This window comes from Colletotrichum scovillei (assembly GCF_011075155.1).
Source record: "Colletotrichum scovillei strain TJNH1 chromosome Unknown Contig00011, whole genome shotgun sequence".
NCBI lineage: Eukaryota > Fungi > Ascomycota > Sordariomycetes > Glomerellales > Glomerellaceae > Colletotrichum > Colletotrichum scovillei.
In genome coordinates, this window is record NW_023336269.1 from 3,957,181 (window position 1) to 3,977,984 (window position 20,804).

At 50.1% G+C, this 20,804-nt stretch overlaps 7 protein-coding genes across 7 annotated transcripts; 3 read left to right on the forward strand and 4 right to left on the reverse strand.

The window, feature by feature from the left end:
- Nucleotides 1–295: 295 nt before the first annotated feature.
- HER10_EVM0003249 (uncharacterized protein) lies at nucleotides 296–2,926 on the reverse strand (the record flags this gene model as incomplete). The annotated part of the gene is made up of 8 exons (XM_035472933.1): nucleotides 296–821; nucleotides 872–1,122; nucleotides 1,173–1,610; nucleotides 1,661–1,953; nucleotides 2,021–2,451; nucleotides 2,535–2,653; nucleotides 2,760–2,783; nucleotides 2,849–2,926. The coding sequence occupies 8 exons, from the start codon at nucleotides 2,924–2,926 to the stop codon at nucleotides 296–298; spliced, it is 2,160 nt and encodes a 719-aa protein (XP_035326683.1).
- Nucleotides 2,927–3,419: 493 nt separating this feature from the next.
- Nucleotides 3,420–5,054, forward strand: HER10_EVM0008890 (uncharacterized protein). Its single transcript, XM_035478397.1, has 3 exons — nucleotides 3,420–4,200; nucleotides 4,256–4,625; nucleotides 4,685–5,054. Exons 1-3 carry the CDS (start codon nucleotides 4,176–4,178, stop codon nucleotides 4,743–4,745), a joined length of 456 nt encoding a protein of 151 aa, XP_035327102.1. The 5' UTR covers nucleotides 3,420–4,175; the 3' UTR covers nucleotides 4,746–5,054.
- A 1,759-nt stretch (nucleotides 5,055–6,813) lies between these two features.
- HER10_EVM0013118 (uncharacterized protein) lies at nucleotides 6,814–8,896 on the reverse strand (the record flags this gene model as incomplete). Its single annotated transcript, XM_035482485.1, has 5 exons — nucleotides 6,814–6,967; nucleotides 7,027–7,252; nucleotides 7,368–7,907; nucleotides 7,972–8,738; nucleotides 8,796–8,896. The coding sequence occupies 5 exons, from the start codon at nucleotides 8,894–8,896 to the stop codon at nucleotides 6,814–6,816; spliced, it is 1,788 nt and encodes a 595-aa protein (XP_035327453.1).
- A 1,222-nt stretch (nucleotides 8,897–10,118) lies between these two features.
- On the forward strand, nucleotides 10,119–11,451 carry HER10_EVM0003592 (transaldolase; the record flags this gene model as incomplete). Its single annotated transcript, XM_035473264.1, has 5 exons — nucleotides 10,119–10,167; nucleotides 10,237–10,421; nucleotides 10,477–10,786; nucleotides 10,840–10,996; nucleotides 11,052–11,451. The coding sequence occupies 5 exons, from the start codon at nucleotides 10,119–10,121 to the stop codon at nucleotides 11,449–11,451; spliced, it is 1,101 nt and encodes a 366-aa protein (XP_035326713.1).
- On the reverse strand, nucleotides 11,265–12,771 carry HER10_EVM0005182 (uncharacterized protein). Its single transcript, XM_035474805.1, has 2 exons — nucleotides 12,419–12,771; nucleotides 11,265–12,350 (listed from the first exon to the last, which is right to left on the reverse strand). Exons 1-2 carry the CDS (start codon nucleotides 12,596–12,598, stop codon nucleotides 11,544–11,546), a joined length of 987 nt encoding a protein of 328 aa, XP_035326838.1. The 5' UTR covers nucleotides 12,599–12,771; the 3' UTR covers nucleotides 11,265–11,543.
- A 3,294-nt stretch (nucleotides 12,772–16,065) lies between these two features.
- On the reverse strand, nucleotides 16,066–17,572 carry HER10_EVM0005950 (uncharacterized protein). The gene is made up of 3 exons (XM_035475551.1): nucleotides 16,776–17,572; nucleotides 16,464–16,701; nucleotides 16,066–16,410 (listed from the first exon to the last, which is right to left on the reverse strand). Exons 1-3 carry the CDS (start codon nucleotides 17,158–17,160, stop codon nucleotides 16,152–16,154), a joined length of 882 nt encoding a protein of 293 aa, XP_035326883.1. The 5' UTR covers nucleotides 17,161–17,572; the 3' UTR covers nucleotides 16,066–16,151.
- Nucleotides 17,573–19,500: 1,928 nt separating this feature from the next.
- Nucleotides 19,501–20,427, forward strand: HER10_EVM0001508 (uncharacterized protein; the record flags this gene model as incomplete). Its single annotated transcript, XM_035471253.1, has 3 exons — nucleotides 19,501–19,639; nucleotides 19,768–20,096; nucleotides 20,197–20,427. 3 exons carry the CDS (start codon nucleotides 19,501–19,503, stop codon nucleotides 20,425–20,427), a joined length of 699 nt encoding a protein of 232 aa, XP_035326542.1.
- Nucleotides 20,428–20,804: the final 377 nt, after the last annotated feature.

Consider the following 20,804-nt stretch of genomic DNA (forward strand, 5'->3'; position numbering starts at 1 on the left):
CTTTACTTTCCATGAGAAGCACATACAATAAATACCATATCCTTCAATTCCTACATTTGGCGATGGAGTCCGTCCGCTCACGGGATTTGGCAGGCGTGATCCACTGCGCCTCAGAGACGGCAAGAACCTTTTGCCTTACATCTGCTTTGGCTGAGTATTCCGCGTCCAACACAACAGGACCATACAACGAGCCACTTTCTTGGACAATCTGACACCAGACCCATCGAAATCCCATACCCATACTCAAACATCTTCGTTTTCGAGGACCATTCTGCCACGCTATGAAGTAGATTGTCTAGCTTTCCTCAGTGGACTTAGTCTCATATTGCTTCAATATACCTGTCATAGCCTCACTGTTATAGAACCAAGACTCCAACTCCATTTGGTGTCCCATTCGCATCAATGAACGATTCTCGTCGACTCCAATGCTTATTCCCTCAAAGGTTGTTGCGTCACACTGTCTATTGTCCACAGCCGCATTGCATCTGAGAATATTTGGCCCGCTTTCTTGCAATTGCTGGTTACCGCCTTCATCCCAGATTGGTGGAAGCGCCGGAGTGGCAAGCACCCAGTCGACTTCAGGGTCGCTCTGTGACTGGTTGTCATAAGATTGGACAGATCGATATTCAATGTAGCGCAATGCAATACCATGGAGAGCATTGAATAGGCGATGTACTCGAGTCGCAGCACTTGAAATACAAGCAGCATCTTTAATAGACGCAACGAATTCATCAAGGCGACCAAGGTCTGCTTGGTCGACGGTTTCAATAACGTGACAAAAAATCACGACAAATGGCACAAACGGCGCAAACAAAAGAGTCCTACGCTGATCAGCATTCACGCTTGTAATCGCGAAATGAGCAGTCCTTACCATTGGAAGTAGGCTGGGAAGTATGCATCCCCACTCCTTTTCATGACAGCTATGCAATCCTTATGCTTTTCAATGGTCGCTCGCGCAGCGTTGACGCAATCAGGACTGAATGTCATAGGAGATCCAAGATCTTGGGGCGCAGCTCGATGGACTAATGTGAGTAGTGAAAGACGTAACGTCTCATCCGATGTTGCGTAAAAGTCCATCAAGTCTTGCCCCGCGCTATCGGCCGCGGTTTTTATCCATTTTTTCTGCAGTCTGAATTAGTTCTCTGTCTTTGAATCGTATCTTCATTACTTGCGTTTGTTTCTGAGGTCGCTTTGTCCAGGTTTTCTAGGTCAGAGATGAGACTCTGGACTCGTGATCTACGTTCTTCGTCCCGCTGCCTGACTGAATCTGGACTATAGAGTAATTCGTAAATCTTTCCCTGACATCGGGCAGCTTCCACCCATAACACGAAGTAGGCTAATGCGGGCTCTGGATGGGAATCCATAATCGACGGCCTAGTGACGGTTATTGTCCACTCCGGAATAGTTGATGCCCGACCTAAGCGGAGCGATAGGCTTTTGTCAATGAAGTAGTTGCTCCAGAAGAGAAATTTCCTCAAACGGTCATCTTCGTTTCTTCCATTATTGAGGGAAGATTCTCGGTGATATCCCAATGTTTGGCATATTTCTGATGCTTTTGAGGACAAGGTCCAGGCCAAAAAAGGCTTCGAGAGCTCGATAGCATGAAAAGCCTGCAGGGAGGTGAGCGTCCAGTTCATGTCTATATGTAGTCTGCGCTCACACCAAAAAGCAGAGCGATGATTGCCTTCGGAACAGCAGGCATGTGCAACGGCAAATTGGAAAGCGCTGTCTCGAGATTAGCACAGCATAAGAGCGAATGTCTTTCGCAACGTTCCCTTTCGTCCCCAATGACTATTGTGCTGTAGTCTTTGAACATCGAATGAAGACCAGCGTTGACAATAATGAAATCCATTTCAGAATAGTTTTCGGTGAAATAGACGTCGAGACAAATCGTTGCGAACTGGTTCATCGGTAGATATTCGTAAATCCAACCTGTTCCGGCGAGGCGTTGGGCTGACAAAGATGTTTATAAGCAGTCGTTTCAGTCAGTCTTAGAGCGAACTAGCGCAAGATCACTTACATTTGGCAACATGAATTACCGCAACACTTTCTTGTATCGGAGGCAACTCCCACGTATGGAGTCCTGGGCGTTCAGTAGGTCGAGCGTTGGGGTAGGTCGTTTCTTCTGAGACAGGTTGTTGCTTGTAAGCAGCCACTATCTGAGAAAGGTTCTCAAGGCTCTCCCCCATTTCCAAGCCAGAAGTTTGAAGGGGTTCAGTCTTCGCGACCTTCCGTATAAAGTCATCCGCAAATGAAAATTGGGCAGCAAGCGAAGACTCTCCTTCCACGACCGTTATAGAACTAGAGTTGAGCTCTGTTGAACGGAACATGCTAGTAGGTTTTGGCGTGGTATATGGCGCACCGGAGCCAGTGTTCAGTGTGTCGTGGAGGCCTTTGAGCAGACCAATAGCTTCGTTAAGACGAGAGTCAATCTGGTCAATCTTCTGCTCACTGGTACACAGACTGAATGTCAGAATGGGTCGTACATATTTGCGTCTTTGAAGCATTCAAAGACCTTGGGAAATTAAGCTTACTATTGTGAAGTCAATAAAATTCGTTTATGTTTGATCCGCGGTCTGATGGTATCAGTTTGTGTGCATTCGACGTTGTTACTCACGCAATGTGAGCATGGGCGTTCTCTATTGCAGCGAATCTAAAGCCATATGTTCGTTAGTCATGGTTCATCGTGTTTTGAACAGACGCATCATGATGGAGGCATGGAGACTGCCAAAAAGCATAGGTCGGAATGTTTACCTCACCTTTCGGGCGCGGCAGATATCACACTTCTGAAATCTTAGCTAATGCGACGAACATCGGCGCTTATTTCGGATCTCAGGTTGAAACTAACAGCTCTTTGAAAGGTGGCCTGCAAGGATGATGAAGAGGCGGCCTCGGCCTCGTCCTCATATCCATCCTCAGTATCCATGACTTTTTGTTGTAGGACGGTGTTCGAGGGACATTGAAGATGTCTCGGTTGGAGAAGGGTGTTTGCAACTACCAAGTGATAGAATCGCTGGTATCCTGTCGTCCATTAGACGATTATAACAATTGTAGCAGTTGCTTTTCATCATTTACTAGAAGGGGCATCGAAAACGCAGCGTGTAGTGAATGCAAATGGACCAAACGTCTCAGCCCAATGTAACTAATTTGTAATTTGTCGTCATAGCAGGCTTGAATCGTGGCTGAAACCCCCCACCCAACCGACCCTTACTTTTGGCATTGATCTTGTGGCGGCTCGATCTTTGAGCCAAAGTTGAGTCACTCGCCGTCATTTTCCCATTTCAGACCCACTTGGCTTCCATCGGTCTCCCGAGTCGGGGCTCCGCAGGTTCCGGCGCCCGAGCAGTCCTTACGGCGAGTGGTCTCACCGCAAATTGGAGATTTGTGGATCATCATTTTGATAGTTCGTCCCGTAAGGTGTCTGGTACTGCTTCAAAATTCTTCTGACTTCTCTTATAATCCACACTCCTTCCACGATGGAAACATCAACTGACTATTCGAACCATAAGATTCTTTCCAACTCCATTGTCTACTGAAGGAAAGCCAGCATGGGATTCAAGATAATCATTGTCGGCGGCAGCATATCCGGGCTGTCGCTTGCCAATATGCTCGAACGGTCTGATATCGAATATATTCTTTTAGAACGACGTAGCAGAATCGCCCCTCAACTTGGAGCTAGCATTGGTCTTCTTCCTAGCGGTCTGCGCATTTTGGACCAATGGGGCTGTTATGAGAAAATTAGGGAGGCCGCCGGAGATGTCTATTACCGCACCAGTATGCGCCTGTTTAGCGGAAAGACTTGGACTGATACGAAGCCTGTCTCGTTCTCACAACAACTTGAAGATAGGTACGCCAACTAGTTACTGAACTTAACCCGTAGATCTATCAAGACTAAGAACTAATGGCTCCTTTTTTGTCTAGACTTGGCTACCCACAGATATTCATTGACCGCAAAACCCTTCTACAGGTTCTGTTTGATAAGCTCATGTTCAAGGACCGAGTTTTGACCAACAAAATGGTTGTAAGTGTGGATATGTCGGGTGAACACGTCACTGTTCAGACACATGATGGTTCTGTCTACTCTGGGGACATCGTTGTCGGAGCTGATGGCGTCCACAGCACGATTAGAAGTGAAATGTGGCGTCTTTCTCAAAAGTCACATTCTGGTCTGTTCAATGTTCAAAGCAGATCCGATTGACGGTTTGTCCTCAGGACTCTTGAAGACACTATTTCAGTGTGTCTGACTTATACACAGGTTTGCAGTCGGAATCAAGATGCATCTTTGGAATATCGAAACAACCCGCGGGAATGCCCGGCAATGCAATTCAAGTCAACTCGTTCTTTAAGAGCTGTAACTACATGATGTTATCTGCCCCCGACAGCCTTCTGTACTGGTTTTTGTTCACATCGTTGGACAGGACATGTGGCAAATCCATTCCCAAGTTTACAAAGGAAGACGAGCGCGCTCTAGCGGAGAACCACTTTGATGACCAGGTTACGGAGACAACTACATTCCGTGAGATATACGCCAACAGACTGCACACGACTCTGGTGGCCCTGGAGGATCATGTATTTCCTAATGGCATTTTCGGAGAATCACTACGATCGGCGACGCCGCTCATAAAGTAAGCGAGAGTCAGAGTCCTTCTGGTGCAACAAGATCTAAACAACTCTATCATCATAGGTCCATCCCATCAGTGCTCAAGGCGGTAATGGCGCCATGGAGACTGCCGCTGTTCTTGTGAACACTCTCAGACGGAAGATGGCCAATCAATCGTCTAAAGGAAATCTCAATGAAGACGACATTGAGTCTGTTTTTGCGGAAGTTCAAGCCAAACGCTTCAGTCGTGTTGAGGATGCCGTCAATCAGGGACGCCGAACCACAGCAGCATCCATCAAAGAGACCTTTTTCTCTCGTCTATTTGTGGATTACTTCTTTCCGAGATTTGGCCAAAGCTTAATCTGGAGTCTGGTCATAGAAAAACACTGAGACCGGGCCAACCATTGACGACATTCCAACTCCAGCAAGATATGAGAAGGCCATCATCCGCCACCGCGAAACCACGAACAAACTAAGTTGGTCTTTCTGGAACCTTGTGGCACTCGTTACATGCATTCTTACTCTGCTTGCGTATACTGTCATCAGATGCATATGGTCGACTCAGCCAATGAACATTGACAGCATGGACCTAAGGGCCTGAATGATAGTTGGGAAATGAGGGAATTTCTTATTCGGATAGAAACTCTTGTAATTAAAGATGCTACAGTAGAGTTCTTTTGGCCCAGCTTCTTTTCCGAAACCGTTCCAGATGTTGACTACAGACTGTGTGCTCAACACGTGGCACCCGTACATAGCGAGCACTTTATGAAGCTATCCTTGCATGGTGGATAGCGACGGCCTCGGGTGCAAAGTTGTCTGTTCTTCATCCCTTACATGCACTGGTTCCTTCCATGAGATAGATACATATTATCAAGTCCATGCAATTTAGAGAATATTGGTGAATCGATATCTTTCCCGTAGTCATGGGCTGAATCGAAATCCAGACAATTTAAATCTTGGCGTTTTAGTGGCTACATGACGACAAGTATGATCATGAGCTTGCTCTCGTCATTATGTTGAGCACAAATCTCAGCACCGTGCTTCAAAAATGCTCGGCAGCGGTACAAGCCATTGAAGATAAGTAACACCGCACTGCAATCAAGAGGATTATCAAGGTGCCTGTTGACACGAGCTTAAGACAGTCGGGGAGATAGGAAAATGTGGGAATGCAGCAAGACTGAATCGTCTTCGAGGAAAGCGAAAGGCTTCCAGAGCTAGGACGCATTAGCTGAGAATTTGGGTAAGATCCAGAATCTAGGTGATGTTGACGTAGAATCAAGATAGATTAATCCCACATCACGGACTTAATCTTTAGTAATGAACCCCCCTTCCCAGTTTCCCACCTCCGGCATCTTTTCGCTTGTTATTCTCGTAGGGTAAGACTCAGACATCAACTATCATCGATTCAACTAAACTATTTGTACGTCGGGCGGTAAATGAAAGAGGGAAAGCCTGTCAGCATGTACAGGGTTTCACGGCTACATCCATGGCTCTGGGTCATGTATCAGCTCATCACTGCTAGGCTGCATGCTCTAAGCGTCGGCCCCCAGACCAAAAGCACTGCAGATATAAATCGCCTCCGCCTCATCACAAACCCATTACTCAAGATGTCCTCGCCAGCCCCTTCCTAGATCGAACCTTGTGTTCGCCACTGGGACTTATAGAGTTTCTTCCGCACAAATGAATGGATATGGCTACGATGCGAATGTCAAGAAACAGAAACATAAGCAGCAGGCTCATAACGCCAACGTTGAAAGGCGCAAAGATGGTGATACAATCTTTGCTTTTAGAGTCCGAAAGGTCAACAAAAATTTGGGAAAGGCAAACTTCTCAGTCACTGGGAAGCCCACCGAGCCTGTACAAGCGGGCACACCCGGCCCTCGGGGAGGCATCATGATCGTGGTCTTGCCCAGTAGATGGAAATTACTCCAAATGTTGAGCACACTGGGTAAAAGTCTGTGTCCTTGCATTTAAGCAATCAGGTATGTAAGAAGCTACCTTGCTAAGACCGAGATCTTAGCAAACTGTTGTGAACAAAGATTGAAAGGTATCTCATCGAAAGGTCTCGAAAGCATCGTGACCACTATTTCTGAGGATACTAATCTCCCTGAAATTATGTACCATTTGTTCGCAATGCTACAGATCATATAATTAGACTGCATCTCTAGCTGCGTAATCCCTTCATCCATTGCAACAGCTCTTGATGTCCTTCCTCACTCGAGATGATAAAGTGGTTCGAGCTTAGCGTTTCTCTGGAAAAGAACGTATCTTCTCACAAACCATGGTAGCCATGTACGGACCTGATAGGCAGCATGGCGATGTGTGGGAACTCCAAAGATGTAGTCTAGCTCTTCGAGTGTTCGTTGTCTGGTACTACGAGTTAGCAGTTGCATTTGCCTTTCTGAGCGGCGTGGAGAGTGACTTACTTGGTCTCAGGAATGAGGAAGAAGATGACGATGAAAGCGAGCAGGTTAAGACCGGCATAGAAGCAAAATGCCCCAGTTGGCCCAATTTTGTGCAAAAGTTCGGGGAAGGTTAACGTGAGAGCACTGCCAACCGCGTTGTTGACGCAGATCGTAAATGCTGAGCCGATCTCCCGATGGGACAGAGGAAAAGCTTCTGAAAAGTAAATGGATGGAAGAGGGCCCATGCCTGTTCTTGTCTTAGCTATTACTGTTTTTTTCTTTGCCTTTTTTCTTGCTTTTGTCTTTTGGGGGGAGGGGGGAGGGGGGGGAGCTTGGAAGGGAGATCTGCTATTTTGACTGACCTGGCCCGTACATCGCTGTGAATAGATAAATAAAGAACGCAATGAGTGGTACTCTCGCACTCGAACCTTGATTGATAAGAAAGCAAAGGCCCGAGGCCAACAGACACCAAGCCATGTTTGGAAAGGTGATTAGGAGGAGATTCCTTCGACCGAAAGTATCCATCATGTACACCGCCGGGAAGGCAAAGACGAACATGACGAGGCCGAAACCCATGGAGGCGAGAAGACATTGTTGAGCGGAATAGCCAGCTTGCTCAAAGATTGTCGAAGAGTAAAAGGCCATGATGTTAATTCCGCTGAACTGTTGCGAAATTACTATCCAAGATGAGGCGATGGTTGCACGGCGGAGTCGTGGAATAATGAGCAGGTCGGTCATTCGTCGTAAAAGCGTCTGGCCACCGAACGCGTCCTTCTCTTCAATGACTTGTCTATGGGCGTAATACAAGTCTCTGGCGGCCATCATTTCGGTATTTCGAAGGCGACAGAAGGATTTGAAGGACTCTTGGTAGCGGCCTTTCTTCATCAACCAACGAGGAGATTCTGCATCTCTAGTCAGACATCTCGGGAAAAAGGGAAAAAGAAAATTAGAAATCACGATACGTACCAGGGCAAAACCAAACAAAGATAAGAACAGGAATAGCAGGTGCAAACGCGGCACCCAACTGGAATCTCCATGCTAAATCACCGATGCGAAACCATATCAAGTTGGAGCAGAAGCCGACGAAGATACCAAACGCGACCCACAGCTGGAAGCTCGTGACGATTCCACCGCGAATGGCAGCAGGCGCAACCTCGGCCGAGTATACCGGAATTGTTGAAATCTTGACTCCCATTCCTAGACCCATGAACAGACGGCAAATCAAGAGACCCCACCAATTCTGCGTGAAAGCCTGGGCAAGAACGGGAAATACACAAAATAGACCGGTCAGGAAGATCGTTCCGCGACGGCCTAAATAGTTGTTGATTGGATCGGCGGCCCATGCGCTCAAGAGACCGAACAAGGTCGGGCCGGCGTTAATGACACCAACCAGTGCCTGTCTGTCCACGATGCCGAACTCTTGAGGAAAAGAGAGATTGGCGCCGTTGGCACCTGTATTGTCCCATCCTTGAATGGCAGACCCGAGTGAGCAGAGGGCGATGCTCCAGTAGAGGTGCCGTGGAAGATGCCATTTGTGGGTGACCTCCCGGCGGAGCACATTTTTGTCGTCCTCAGTGAGTTCTTCGAACGAATCGTAGGTCTCCGGATTTTGAGCTGCGATTGCGCCACGATAAAAGACATCTTCTTTTTCGTGAAAGCCATACTCGGCACAGAATCCAGACACTTGGAGGCGAAGATCTGTTTTGGAGACTCCGATGAGTGGATTGCGGATTCTACTGACCGTAGTCAATGGCTATTGACGTAAGATATATGAGTGAATGACTGCTTACTTTGCATCGACGTTGCGGCTGTAGTCCGCTTCTGTGTACTCAACGTGGTTGACGTCAAGTTTTGACTTGACGTCCCCCTCGATATTGGATACGCGAGACATCGTGGCTGACTCCTTTAAACTTTTCTTTTTGCCAAATAAAGAAAGGGCTGATCCAAGTAGAAGAATGAAGTAAGCCAATCCTGGGGATGATAACAAAGTATCACGATGGAGGCTTCTTTATAACTTGATTCAAATGAATCCATCCCATCCCAGTTGCTCTTTCCTATGTTCTCGCATCGTCCCCCATGGGGTCGGATGAAATATTACCGGGTCCTCATCGCCCAGCGCCAGAAGTTTTAGTCTCATCAGCTGTTGAACGGCAAGGAGGATCCTTCGGACCTGCTCCCGTGACCAACACACACTGCAGCAAACCTCCCTGTGCAGGACATCCCCTGGTGGTGTTTGTTCGGGATGGGGTACGTGCGGGGCTGCTCTGTGTGTGTCCATGAACTCTAGAGTTTGGGTAACATGCTAAGACGCGCTAGTTTCTCTTGCCTGTGCAGGGCGATGTGTATGAAAAGTTGTTAGTCTTGGAACCTTGATGCTAGGGTGTTGGGGAGGCGGCCGCGTAGCCCCGATGAATGGAGGCCTTTCGCCCGATTGGAAGATTGGAGGTTCCCGGGAATAATTGGTCTTAGAGTAGGTAGTAATGAGTGTGATAGAACTGAGTTTAGAGGTCATCTGGAATGCCCAAACTATTGCAACTTTACAGCTCATCAAAGTCTGACTAGACATGTTCAGGGCAATTTTACTGAAGGTGAAGACACACAATTGACGACGTCTGCACTAGTTTTAGAAAAGAGGTGGGGGCGCCTGCACCCGGGAAAATGGTCCCTAACACAGTTGTATTATGGTTGGTTTACCCCAGAATATCCTCTTTGCCTCCTCCCACCCCGATCACCGATCCGAACAGACGATGAACAGGGGTAAAGGCCCCCACGGTGCGGGGTCAACAGTGCCCTGCGTGTTGCCTTACGTTGACCTGCGTGTGGCATCCTGGGGGTCCAGGAGGATGTTCGCATCATTGGTCCTACGGTGTTCGGAATGGGACCACCGATAAGTCTAGTGACGACTGCGAAGATACTGCCACATGCAGGGCATTAGACAGTCATTCTAGAGATAGCAATATCGAAAGATTTGAGTTGAGTTATTTCTTATTAAACTACTAAAGGAGATTTTTCTTGGATTCAAAACAAGATGTAAAGATCAAATCGTTGAGAACTCCAAGAAAGAAAACGTTATCACCTCGAAATCTAGCAAAACTTACCTCTGATCCGCAATCATGGGAAGCCAGGGCGCAATTACATGGCTTGAGAAGCTTGAGGAGCAGAGTAAGTGAAGACTTGAGCCTACCTTATGTCGACCTCACAGAAGCCTGGAAACTCATCAACATAATATAGTAAACGTCGATGTCGATTGGATGGATCCTGAGTACATCAAGAGCATGCCCATCGTTCCCCACGACCAGACCAGCAACCAGCTCTGGGTTGATATCCAGCTCGGCCATGAATCGAACAGGGATCTTTTCCTCGATACTGCGAAGGAACTGAAGAATGAGGGATGGCTCGCCATCTACACTCGCATGGTCTGCTTTGAACCAATCTCTAGTGCCATATAGTGAGCTGACCCCAAATCGCCAGGCCGTTCTCATGTGCAAGAAGAATATCAACTCCATTCGCGGCCGAGTCCTCTTGCAAACTCTCCCGTCCAACGCGTACAAGACACAGGAGACCCTCGATCATGCCCGCCTCTACGATCGCGAATTTGCCAAGGCTGGTATCGGACGCGATAGATACTGCATCAAAATACCATCGACTGGGCCTGCTTTGAACGCTGCAAAGATCTTGTCATCGGAAGGGATACCCACTCTAGGAACAGCGCTGTTCAGCCTTCCTCAAGCTATTGCTTGCAGCCAGGCAGACATGCTGTACATCAGCCCGTATTACAATGGTCAGGTCAACACGCCTACTTTATTGAGCGTTCTTTACTGATGTTTGTCGCAGAGGTGCGGGCCCACGATGAGCCGGATGCCCTCTGGCCAAATGTCGAGGACCCAGCGACGCAACATCCTATGTCGGCACGTATTATCCAGATCATTGAGACATACAAGCGGCTGTACAAAGAGACCGGCAAAGAACAGCCTCTCGTCAAGAATGCCAGGTAAGCGCACGAGGAACTTTCATTGTTCCAAGCGCCGCTAAGCTATTTCTTCTAGCTTCATCTCGGCCAAAGAGGCCATGGCGGCGGGGGAAATGGGATGCCATTCTGCAACCATATCCCACACCGTTCTCGACCAGTTGGCCAGGCTTCCCTACGATGGGACCAAGCAGCCAGGCGAAGGCGTGCCAAAGCCCGTTCACGTCTACAAGGACGTCGGCCCGACCCCTGAGCGGCTGAAGAAGCTCGCCACCATCGACCCTCTGGCGGCGGCTGAGTGGGACGGAAAGCTGGCTCGCACTGACGTTGACTACCTTGCTGATGGTGGTGCTGCGCTACAGAGGGCTATCGAGACAGACCTCGTTACGATGACTCGGCTATCAGATGCGCTGAAGCTCTTCATCGGAGGCGAGAAGAGCAGTCAGGGAAAGATTGAGGAGGTTCTTAAGCAGATCTAAAACGAACGGTATCGTTGATGTGTGTCCAGGGTACGATTGAGCCATGAAGTGGCGTTCGATAGAGTACATAAGGATCCGGGGCATTCAATAAACTATCCATGCCAAGAGACCCATTGCTGAGAGTGCTGAAGCAGTGGTTCTTGATCCAAGCTGGTTCGAGAAAGATAGTCAGGCCTAAGCAGAACGGTCGGTAGCTCGATGGAGTTCTCGTTCGGGACATGAAACTGATGAATCGCGTCCACGTTGAGAAGCAGCGCCTGCCGTGTTGGGTTTACGTCGACGAACATTCGATAGTCGGCTTCTTCTGATGTCGCCACTGGCAGAGAAACTTGTGATATGGGAGGTGGCATGATCGGCATGTCGTCTGGGCCCGTAAGAGGAGGTTCTGGGGGGAACACTGGTAGATGAGTTTGGGTAGCCTGAGACCATGACGTGTCGCGCAACAAATCGTCAAGGTTTGGGACTGGGTTGATATCGTGTGTCTGATCCACTTCCACAAGCTGCGAGAGATGAGATGCTTCGCTTGGGAGGGTGCCGATTGCCATCGCAGCCTGAGCTTGACCGCCACGAAATTCCTTGTCTTCACTAGAACCATTTCCTTCGCGTATGCGATGGCTTTTTGCTTCGCGACTCTGCATTTCATCCTCGGTCTGTACAAGACCTGCGATATTAGGAATGGTTTTCGGCAGCTGGGGACTCGCGCCAGTGTTGCCTCTCCAGACATTGATTTCTGCCAGCAGCTCATTGCGCTCTCGTAGCAAGGACTCGATATCTCGAAGAGCGTCAACGCATCGGTTCTCCAGGAGCTTGTGCCGGGCAATGCTCTCATTAACGACGATATGCTTCGATAGCCGCTCAGGATCAGTGTCTGCAAGGACTGGTAGCTGGCCGGCGAGTTCCTGTGGATTGAGTGATCAGTCTGGGTACAGAGTTAACAGCTGCTTTTGTCTCGCCCGTCAATGCTCACAGTCAAGCGTTCCTTGAAGGCTTCGCGACGACCCCTTTCAAAGATACGATGGGCGGCGCGGTCATCGGCGGAAAAGTTCCTGACGCGTTTCTTCGTGGGCTTTTTGCCCGGTACACTCTGCGGCAGCGGTGCAGTCGCTGTTATGCCTTGGGAGACGGATGGTAGCGCGGTCGTATTCATGGAGCGATGTCACCATTTGAGACGGCTATTCGAGAGGTTTCGTGCCATGCGAGAAGCTCTCGACTAAGCGAATGTCCGGTCGAGGATGACAGTGAGCTGGATGGGTGAAGATCAGTCGTTGGATCAAGACAAACGTTGACGAGAGGGGTTTGCGAGGTGGGCGTCTATAGTAGGAGTAAGGCTACCTTTGTCCGACCAACGACCGAAGAAAGGGAGTTTCTCCCTGTGGCCCCCTCCATAGTTTGTTCAAGGATCATGTTGGCTGGGATCCCCGGCAATCATCTCGTAAGCTATGAACCCCGCATAAGCTAAGGATAAGAAGCCAGAACCACAAAAGAGGCTCAGAACTCAGAGGTACCATCCTACGGCCAGATGGGTTGTGCTCCGGAAAGGCATCCATTTCATGATTCGGGGGGTTTCTTGAAGTCTCGCACGGCCAATTTCGGTCAAGACAGTCATCAAACTTGTGCTTTGCAGCTGAGCAGATTCTCAGGTCGGGTGAAGCTTTCCATTTCATGGGAGTTCAGGATCGGGCCGCTCTCAGGACGGCCCCGCTTGGCGCAACGGCATGAAAACTGTGGATGACTGAGAGCAAGGTTCATTAGGTTCATCAACAGCAAGTTTGGAAGATCAATTGATCCATTTAACTCGGCTTTCCCGGCAGTGGTACCGCTTCTGGGTATGTCTCGCTCGGCTAGTATGTCACCGTCTTAACCTCGTCTTTCCTTTGCATAATGATGATAGCTTGAGCAAACAGTTAAGTCATCTAAACCTAGGGCTCTCCCCTTCATCTCATCAGACAAAAGTCAAATTCCTCTTGCGACGCTGATCGGAAGTATATATGATTGTTATTGGACATAAACACCACAATTCCAGACACGGAGCCCAAGAGAACCTTGTTAGAAAGGCCTAGAAAGTCGAGCCGTCAGAGGCATCCTCATCTTGGCTATATATGCAATGAAACTGCGGGGTGCAAACGCGAACGAAAGGGTTCTATCGAGACTAGGTGAACAATACGTCAGGAGGACAGAGTGAACGTGATTAGGAAGGTGACATGAAGGATCTCCCGCAAGCTTGAAGCTGGACGTTCGAGGTACAGCTTGGCTAGAGGCAGAAGGTTGTTCTACATTGAACTACACGTCTCATCATTGAAGCAATGTCGGCACTTGGCTGTGAGACTTTTGCCAAAATCATCCGATATTTCCGCCCTGAAGCCGATCTCACAATTGTCAAGTTCCAAGTCAGATGATGGGGAATGGATGGTGTGCAGTATTAGCATCGTGTTCTGGAATCCTCGACTCTACAAGCAACGGCGGCCCTGTTGATGTCTTCGCCGGAGCGTCAGTCATCTTTGGCATGGCTAATGTTGCCACTCAAGTCGCGAACTACTCCCTGGCCGGCTGATATCCGAGTCAGCTGACCTGACGCGGGCGTATTACTACTCCGTGACTTCGGAATTCGGCAGCTCGACCGGCAGCTACAGGAACTTCTGTATCATGTCCGTCGTGTGCAAGGTCCTTGCGGAATGCCTCATGCTCGAGGAGCCAAGGCCCCTGCGACGATTTGGTGAAGAATGCCACTGACACGAGTTTCTTGGCTACTGAAGCACGCCGCTCGTCAACCACGTACGACCTGAGGTGGCTTCTAGGCAGGCGACGTTCCCCTGGACTGTATACTTTCCCCAAAGACCCTTCGCCGACACTGACGCTGAACTGACCGGACAGTTGGGAACAACTCTTTACCGACGACGAGATGTCTGGCAGACTGAGCTGAGAAACGGGTGTACGTGAACGTTCCGTGGCGGAGCATTTTTGGTCCCAGCCAGTTCAAGTGCTCGGCTTACCAGTCAGACGCCTCACGATCACGATGGTCATGAGGAATCGCGTAGTTTATTAGAAGAAATGTAAAAGGGATAGACGTCAATCGCTTCGCACTAGATAGCTAGAATATGACGCCTGTGGCCGAGCGCTAGAATAGGTAGGCCAGAGAGCAGTCAACCGTCGCGGGCCGAGGCCATCGTGCGTTTCACGCCAAAGTCTCTGTTATTAATCCCTCATGGATTCTTGTTCGTTTCGTTTAATCAAGCTCGAAATAAGCGGGAGATACTAGTGCCAGAGTTTGAAAGTCAGAAGCTCGTTGCGGCGAGTGATAGTTTGTAAGAGAGGAGATGCTACGCCGTATGGCGCTTTCGAACGACACGAGCGAGTCTCTCCGGAGTCTCTGCTACACGTTCTTTCACCAAACAACGCCAAGGATGACGCGCTATCGCAATAAACAGACTATCCTCATCCGCATCCGATGGCCTCCAATGTATCTGGGACACATAGCGCACTCTGTTTCTCCTGATTGCGCTCACCTCACAGCGGGAACTGGCACAGATCATAGGTACTCTGGCCTCAAGATGGCTTGCTACCCGACTGTAGAGGCAGTAATGTGCGCGGCTGGGTCAGGACTTATGAGAAGATGGGCTATATCGTCATGGCAAAGACGACCTTGGTGTCAGTTCCACGACCAGAGAATGCGTGAGGCAAGCTGCAGGTCGGAGACCGCGTCGGGTAGCTTTGCCCTCGGCATGGCAGCGCGAGTCCTTGGCGCAGCAGTATCCATCATCGACGCGCTCTTCAATCGGACTTTGTTGTACTGCGCCGACTTCAACCCGGCTTTAATATCGGACGGATGCTCGGATCTCGTGGCCCGGCGACTCTTGAACGGAACTTCGATGGGTACTATCTGCCGGGAATTGAGCCTGGCTTGCAGACGCCTTTACTTTTCCTTCATGTTGGGAAGCCTGCCGAGCTGGTTGTGTAGGTCAGGAGGATTGTGCAAGAGCATTTCAATAGCAGCCGTAATGCAACACCGGGTAGCGATAATGATCCGGTCAAAGCGAGACTGTTGACGTGCTTTCTGCTAGAGCTTTATCCTGTTATTGCGTCGGGAAATATGCCGGTGTTGCTGCCCCTTATGCCGGGGTACATCACGGAGAGTAAAGTGGTGCGTACGGCTAAGGTTACGGTAACTGGCTTTGACCCGGACTGTCTGGCGCGTAACGTTCCAGTGAGAGCAAGGGAGCATCTTGAACGTGAGAAGCTTCCGTGTTGACTTTGACAGTTTTATGGTGCCAAGAAGGTGAAATTTATGATGACCGACCAAGAGAGGGAGGGCTGTGGTGGACAAATTCCTAGCAGTGTGGGTGTGGGAGGGTTTGCTGTGTAATCTTGATCTTGGTGGAAGTGAGAGAGCGTTTGCGCCTGGCGTCAAACTAAAGTCTTCCGACATGTTGCAAAGAATGAGTTGGCCATGGAGGCTAAGGTCTACAGGTTTCTGGGGCTGCTTGGATGTTTTCGACACATGTGTCGGTCTTGTTGCAAAAGACTGTTGACTACTCGATGCCCTGCGCTTAGTAGGACAACCAGTAGATACTCAATACAAACACAATAAGCTTATGAGCATAGTGACATAAAGCCCCGTGGTGGTAATGCTGATTTCTTTGGGGTATTCTTGACTTGAAGTATCACTCCCTTATCGACAGGGTCAGTATCCAAGGCTTCCAGCCCTACCCTCTGTTCGGAGGAACTGGGGGGCTTTCCTCTATCTGGGTACTTGTCTCGGGGCCGACGATTGTAACATATTCCTGTGGGTCCTTCTCGCCGACCGAAGTCTCTTGTTGAACCGCGGTCTCGGATTTTGGCCGCCAGTACACACACGTGCTTGAGAATGTAGTGTATGTACCATCCTGTGGGAAGAGGAAGTGCTTGTGCGAGGCATGCATATCACTCATGCACTTGAACTCACCATCCTTCATCGAGGCAAATCTAGCAAAATGTCAATAAACATCGGGTGGCCATGAAGGAGTACCTTTACGCACTCATCCCAAACGTCCCATCCTGTCCCGACAAACATGGCAGGCACGGCCTTCTCGAGCGTCGCCTCATATATTGGCCGATACATGTGTATCGCGAACACAAGCGTTTCTTCATCCACGGCCTCGAAAGCAGCGGGGGACTCGATAACCTCATGACCAAGGCCGGTAAGGAATGCTATGTCACTGGAAGTGAACCGAGGTTCCTGGAACGAGCACGGTATCGACTCATTGTACAGTTCGGCTGGGAATTCGGTTAGCTGAGACCTTGCAGTGCAGTTTGGCATAAATTATTGCGACAGCTAAGCATAGGCATACATAAAACTTCGACCACGGACAAGAAGGCGTCGAGCTGGATATAACTCCTCCTTTTTGCGTCCCAGCCTCCATCCTCTGGATCGAACGTGCCCACGCCGAGACACATTGCCTTGCGGACTCTCTGATGGCCTTCGCAATTGTCCCTCACCAGCTTCTTTAGACCGAGGCAGCATCTTGTTTCGCGCCACTTGGACTTGAAGGAGTGGTACTCGGCCGTTATTTCGATGATAGACTTGTGGCTGCGGGGTTCAGCAGGTTTGGAGATTGCGGCAGGACCCTTAACAGGTGTCTTGGGGGCGCTTCGCCGGAGTCGGGACTTGGACTTGACGTGGATCCATTCGTCATGCTTGGGTTTCTCAGACTCGGGTTGTTCAGCTGTGGCCATGATGGGCGCGTCCAACAGCGCGGGGTTAATGATTTTGCCTTTGAAGCAAGATGCTGCGTTGGTGGAATGGACTTTTTTGTGCGGCAGAAAATGGCCACCGCCTGCTGATAGGGCGGGTCCACGGATGTCAATTGGCAGGCGGTGAAGACCATGCAACTTCCCTGCTGTATTACGTAAGGTACCCAAGGAAGGCAAGAGCCTACTACACAGGTGCACATTTCATACTGCGCTGCGGATACCTGAGGTGAGCACATACGCTAAGGTACCACGCGGTGGCAAGGTTACAGGGCTGGCTGGGTGTTGGTGTTCTCTGCAATACAGAGGCGACCTGTATATTTACCACCGCGTGGGTACCTAGAGGTGCACTCGGTGGAAGGGACGGGAGGAATAGAAGGCGGAGAGGGTTGCACACCTCCAGCTAAAATCTGACAGTAGCGTTGCTCCTTCCTGGCAGAATTGCAGGAAGGACCAAGGTGGAAGGGAAGACCAAGAATAGAAGCAACGATGTGAGGTATCTATAAACGCTTATCTTAAGTTCCCTCTAGGTTTTGGGTGGAACGAATTGACCTAGACACCTACCTACTACCCAAGGACTCAAGATTTACACTCTAAAACAAATCAATTCAATTTCCTCTATCCGTCGGTGTCCGAGGCCACTCTCACCTCCTGACCTCAGGTACCTTGTCTTAAGGTACTGGCACTTACATGTGCTCCGTATCTAAGGCACCTTAGGTAGCTGCAGCAAGCTCCAAACCCCAAACCCCTCCCCAACATGTCGCTGGTCTCTGAGGTGAGACCCCGCCTCTTACCCAACCCGGTACTCTTTCGGTCCCCCCGCAAACCAGTTCAATCTTTTCTTTGAGGCTGACTTTCTTGATCTGCATCACCTCACGAGGCGGCTGGACATCTCGGAATAGACAAAACCCACGCCGTCAGCTTACCGCTCTTCGGCTTTCATCGACGGAGGTCAGACGGTCGGTCACCTACGACGGGTACAGGGCACTTTGTGTGTCTGAACTTCTACCCTGTCACCAACCACGTGGCATAGAGCACAAGAGCGAGCGAGGAAGAGCAAGCGCTCGCTAGGGTTGACAGAGCCGACGCGTCCGTATCATCACGGTCATTTCAACTCGGATGTTACACGACGGGATCGAATCATCACCGAGTGGTATTGCACAAACTGAACGTCAACAATCATCAATGCCCTAGCCAGTCCTGTCGAATGCCAGTCGACCAGATACCTTACCTTTGGATTGCCGTCTTGTTGGTTCGTGCATCAACGAAATATGAGCGTGGAGAGGTAGGTATACCTAGCAAACAGCCACCGGCCGACGACGGGGATTTGCTGTGGCAGCGGTGCCAGGTTGCATCCAGCAGCCAACGTACATATAGTAGTGTAAAGCCGGCGCTTACACCTTGCAGCATCCCTGTTCATCGCCTCCCCCTCTCACCACTCATCGTCGAGATCCCCTCTGCCACCGGGGTGATACGGCACCTCATTGGCCTCGTGCCCCCCAAATAACCACCTCCTGGTGAACAATCCCCTGCCACTCCCGCAGCGACTCTCACTTGCCTGGGCGCTTCTGTCAGCCATTGGCTGCGTCGCTAGCCCGGCAAGGGGAACGGGAGCCATTGCCCATCGTCTTGCAGATGAAGGCGTGAAGGATTCGCATACACTACTGGCTACTGCAGTCTGTCTGCCAGTCCACCCGTCCCTTTCCCGGTGTGATTGAGTGCCCCCATTCGCATTCATACCTCCACGCGCACGCCAGGTCAGCCAGGCTCGATTGGACGGCTGCAAGGTGCGAATCCAATGGCACGGCACAAATGGACATCCATACATGGCCCGGCGGCTGGATCGGTCGGCCGGGTCATCTTCCTGACCTTAAGGCAGGAAGGTTACCTTGCCATGCGGGCTCCCATCCCCGCCCAAATATCATTCAGCCTGTCGTCTTCCACTTGCGCCCTCCCTTCTTTTCTCTCCTACTCGACTGACCCAGTGCCGCAAGGGAAATATTCTTTGAAACCGCAGAAACCTTGTTCTTGAACAAAGCTGTGAACTCTCCTGTGCTTTGCCTCAGTTTCGAGAATCTTTTGTTGTCTTAAGCGAGGTTTGCCCCAAAGACTCACACGAACCATCCGACCAGCCAACCACCTCAAACATCTCCAGGCGGGCTCAAAAGCCATTCAGTCAGTCAGACAACCGGACGGAAAGTTTGTGGAACAAGAAAGTGGAAATTTGCAGAAGACGGTTTCCAAGTGAAGAAAAGGAAGAGTTCGTCGTTGTAATACTACAATCGCCAGCTTTCGACGGCCCCCTTACACACACGAACCGCCGAGATGCTCTTCGCAACACTTTCAGCACTCGTCCTCGCGGCGACAGCATCAGCTCACATCGTCATCTCCTACCCGGGCTGGCGCGGTAATAACCTTATTACCAATGACACATTCCCCTACGGCATGCAATGGAACTACCCATGTAAGTCCTTACTCGTGAGCTGTTGATTACTTCCCTTCGCTATCGCCATGGCTCTCTCCCGGGCCATACTTCAAACCTCATTCACTATATAAGTCAGAGACTCGGGCCTCACTAATCGATCCCGAAAGGCGGCGGCATGCACGTTACCCAAAACCGGACCTACTGGCCCACGACGGGTGGTGCCCTTGCCTTCCAACCAGGCTGGTTCCAGGGCCACGCCCAGGCAATGATGTATGCCAACATGGGCTTCGGCAGCGACGGGCCCGACGGCGGTCCCCTCAACATGTCCTTCCCCATGGTCCCCGTCTTCCAAATCCTCGGCCCAAGCAAGAACCCTTACCCGGGCACCGTCTGCCTTCCGCAAGTGCCTCTCCCGGCAAACACCACCGTCAAGGCCGGCGATCACGCCACGATCCAAATTGTTGAGCTTGCTGTGCACGGCGCTGCTCTATTCTCAGTAAGTCTTCCCCAGTCCCCTACCTCAGCTAGACGGAGAGGGAGAGAGAGAAGGAGAGGGAGAGGCAGAAAGGTGCTGATACGGTGTACCGCAATGATAGTGCGTCGATATTGAATTCGCTGAGCCAGGCGACCCGAAAATCGGAAAGGTTAACGAGACAAACTGCTTCAACTCCACCGACATTGGCTTTGGTGACGTCTATACCATCACGACGAAAGAGTCTGGCGCGGGGTATGTGCAAGGAACATCCGCTGGCGCAAGAATAACAACGAGCTTCTCCGTCGTTGGTGGGCTCCCGCTTCTGCTCGGTGCGCTCTGGATCTTGCTGTGACTCTGCAGCATGGCCCAAATTCATGAATGAGTTGTTTTGAGAGTCGAATGGACGCAATGGATGGGTTATACCTTGGGAAATATTGTACATTCTTGGGAGGCATTAAAGACGGCGTTTTTTTTTTTTTCTTTCTCTTTCTTTTTGAAATCGGGAAATGGCTTCAAATGGCTGCGGCCCGAAGGTGGTGTTTTTTTTTTCCCTTCCTCTTTTACTCGAAGAAAATACTCATTGTTTTCTGAAGTACCCCGATCAACAATGCTCGCTCACTGCGGGTACAATTACAAACATATTCAGAAGGATTCCACAGACTGGTACTATTTGATGTGATATAGGAATGTGGGAATGTTGACCAGGACGTGCTTCGTTGGATGCCCTTT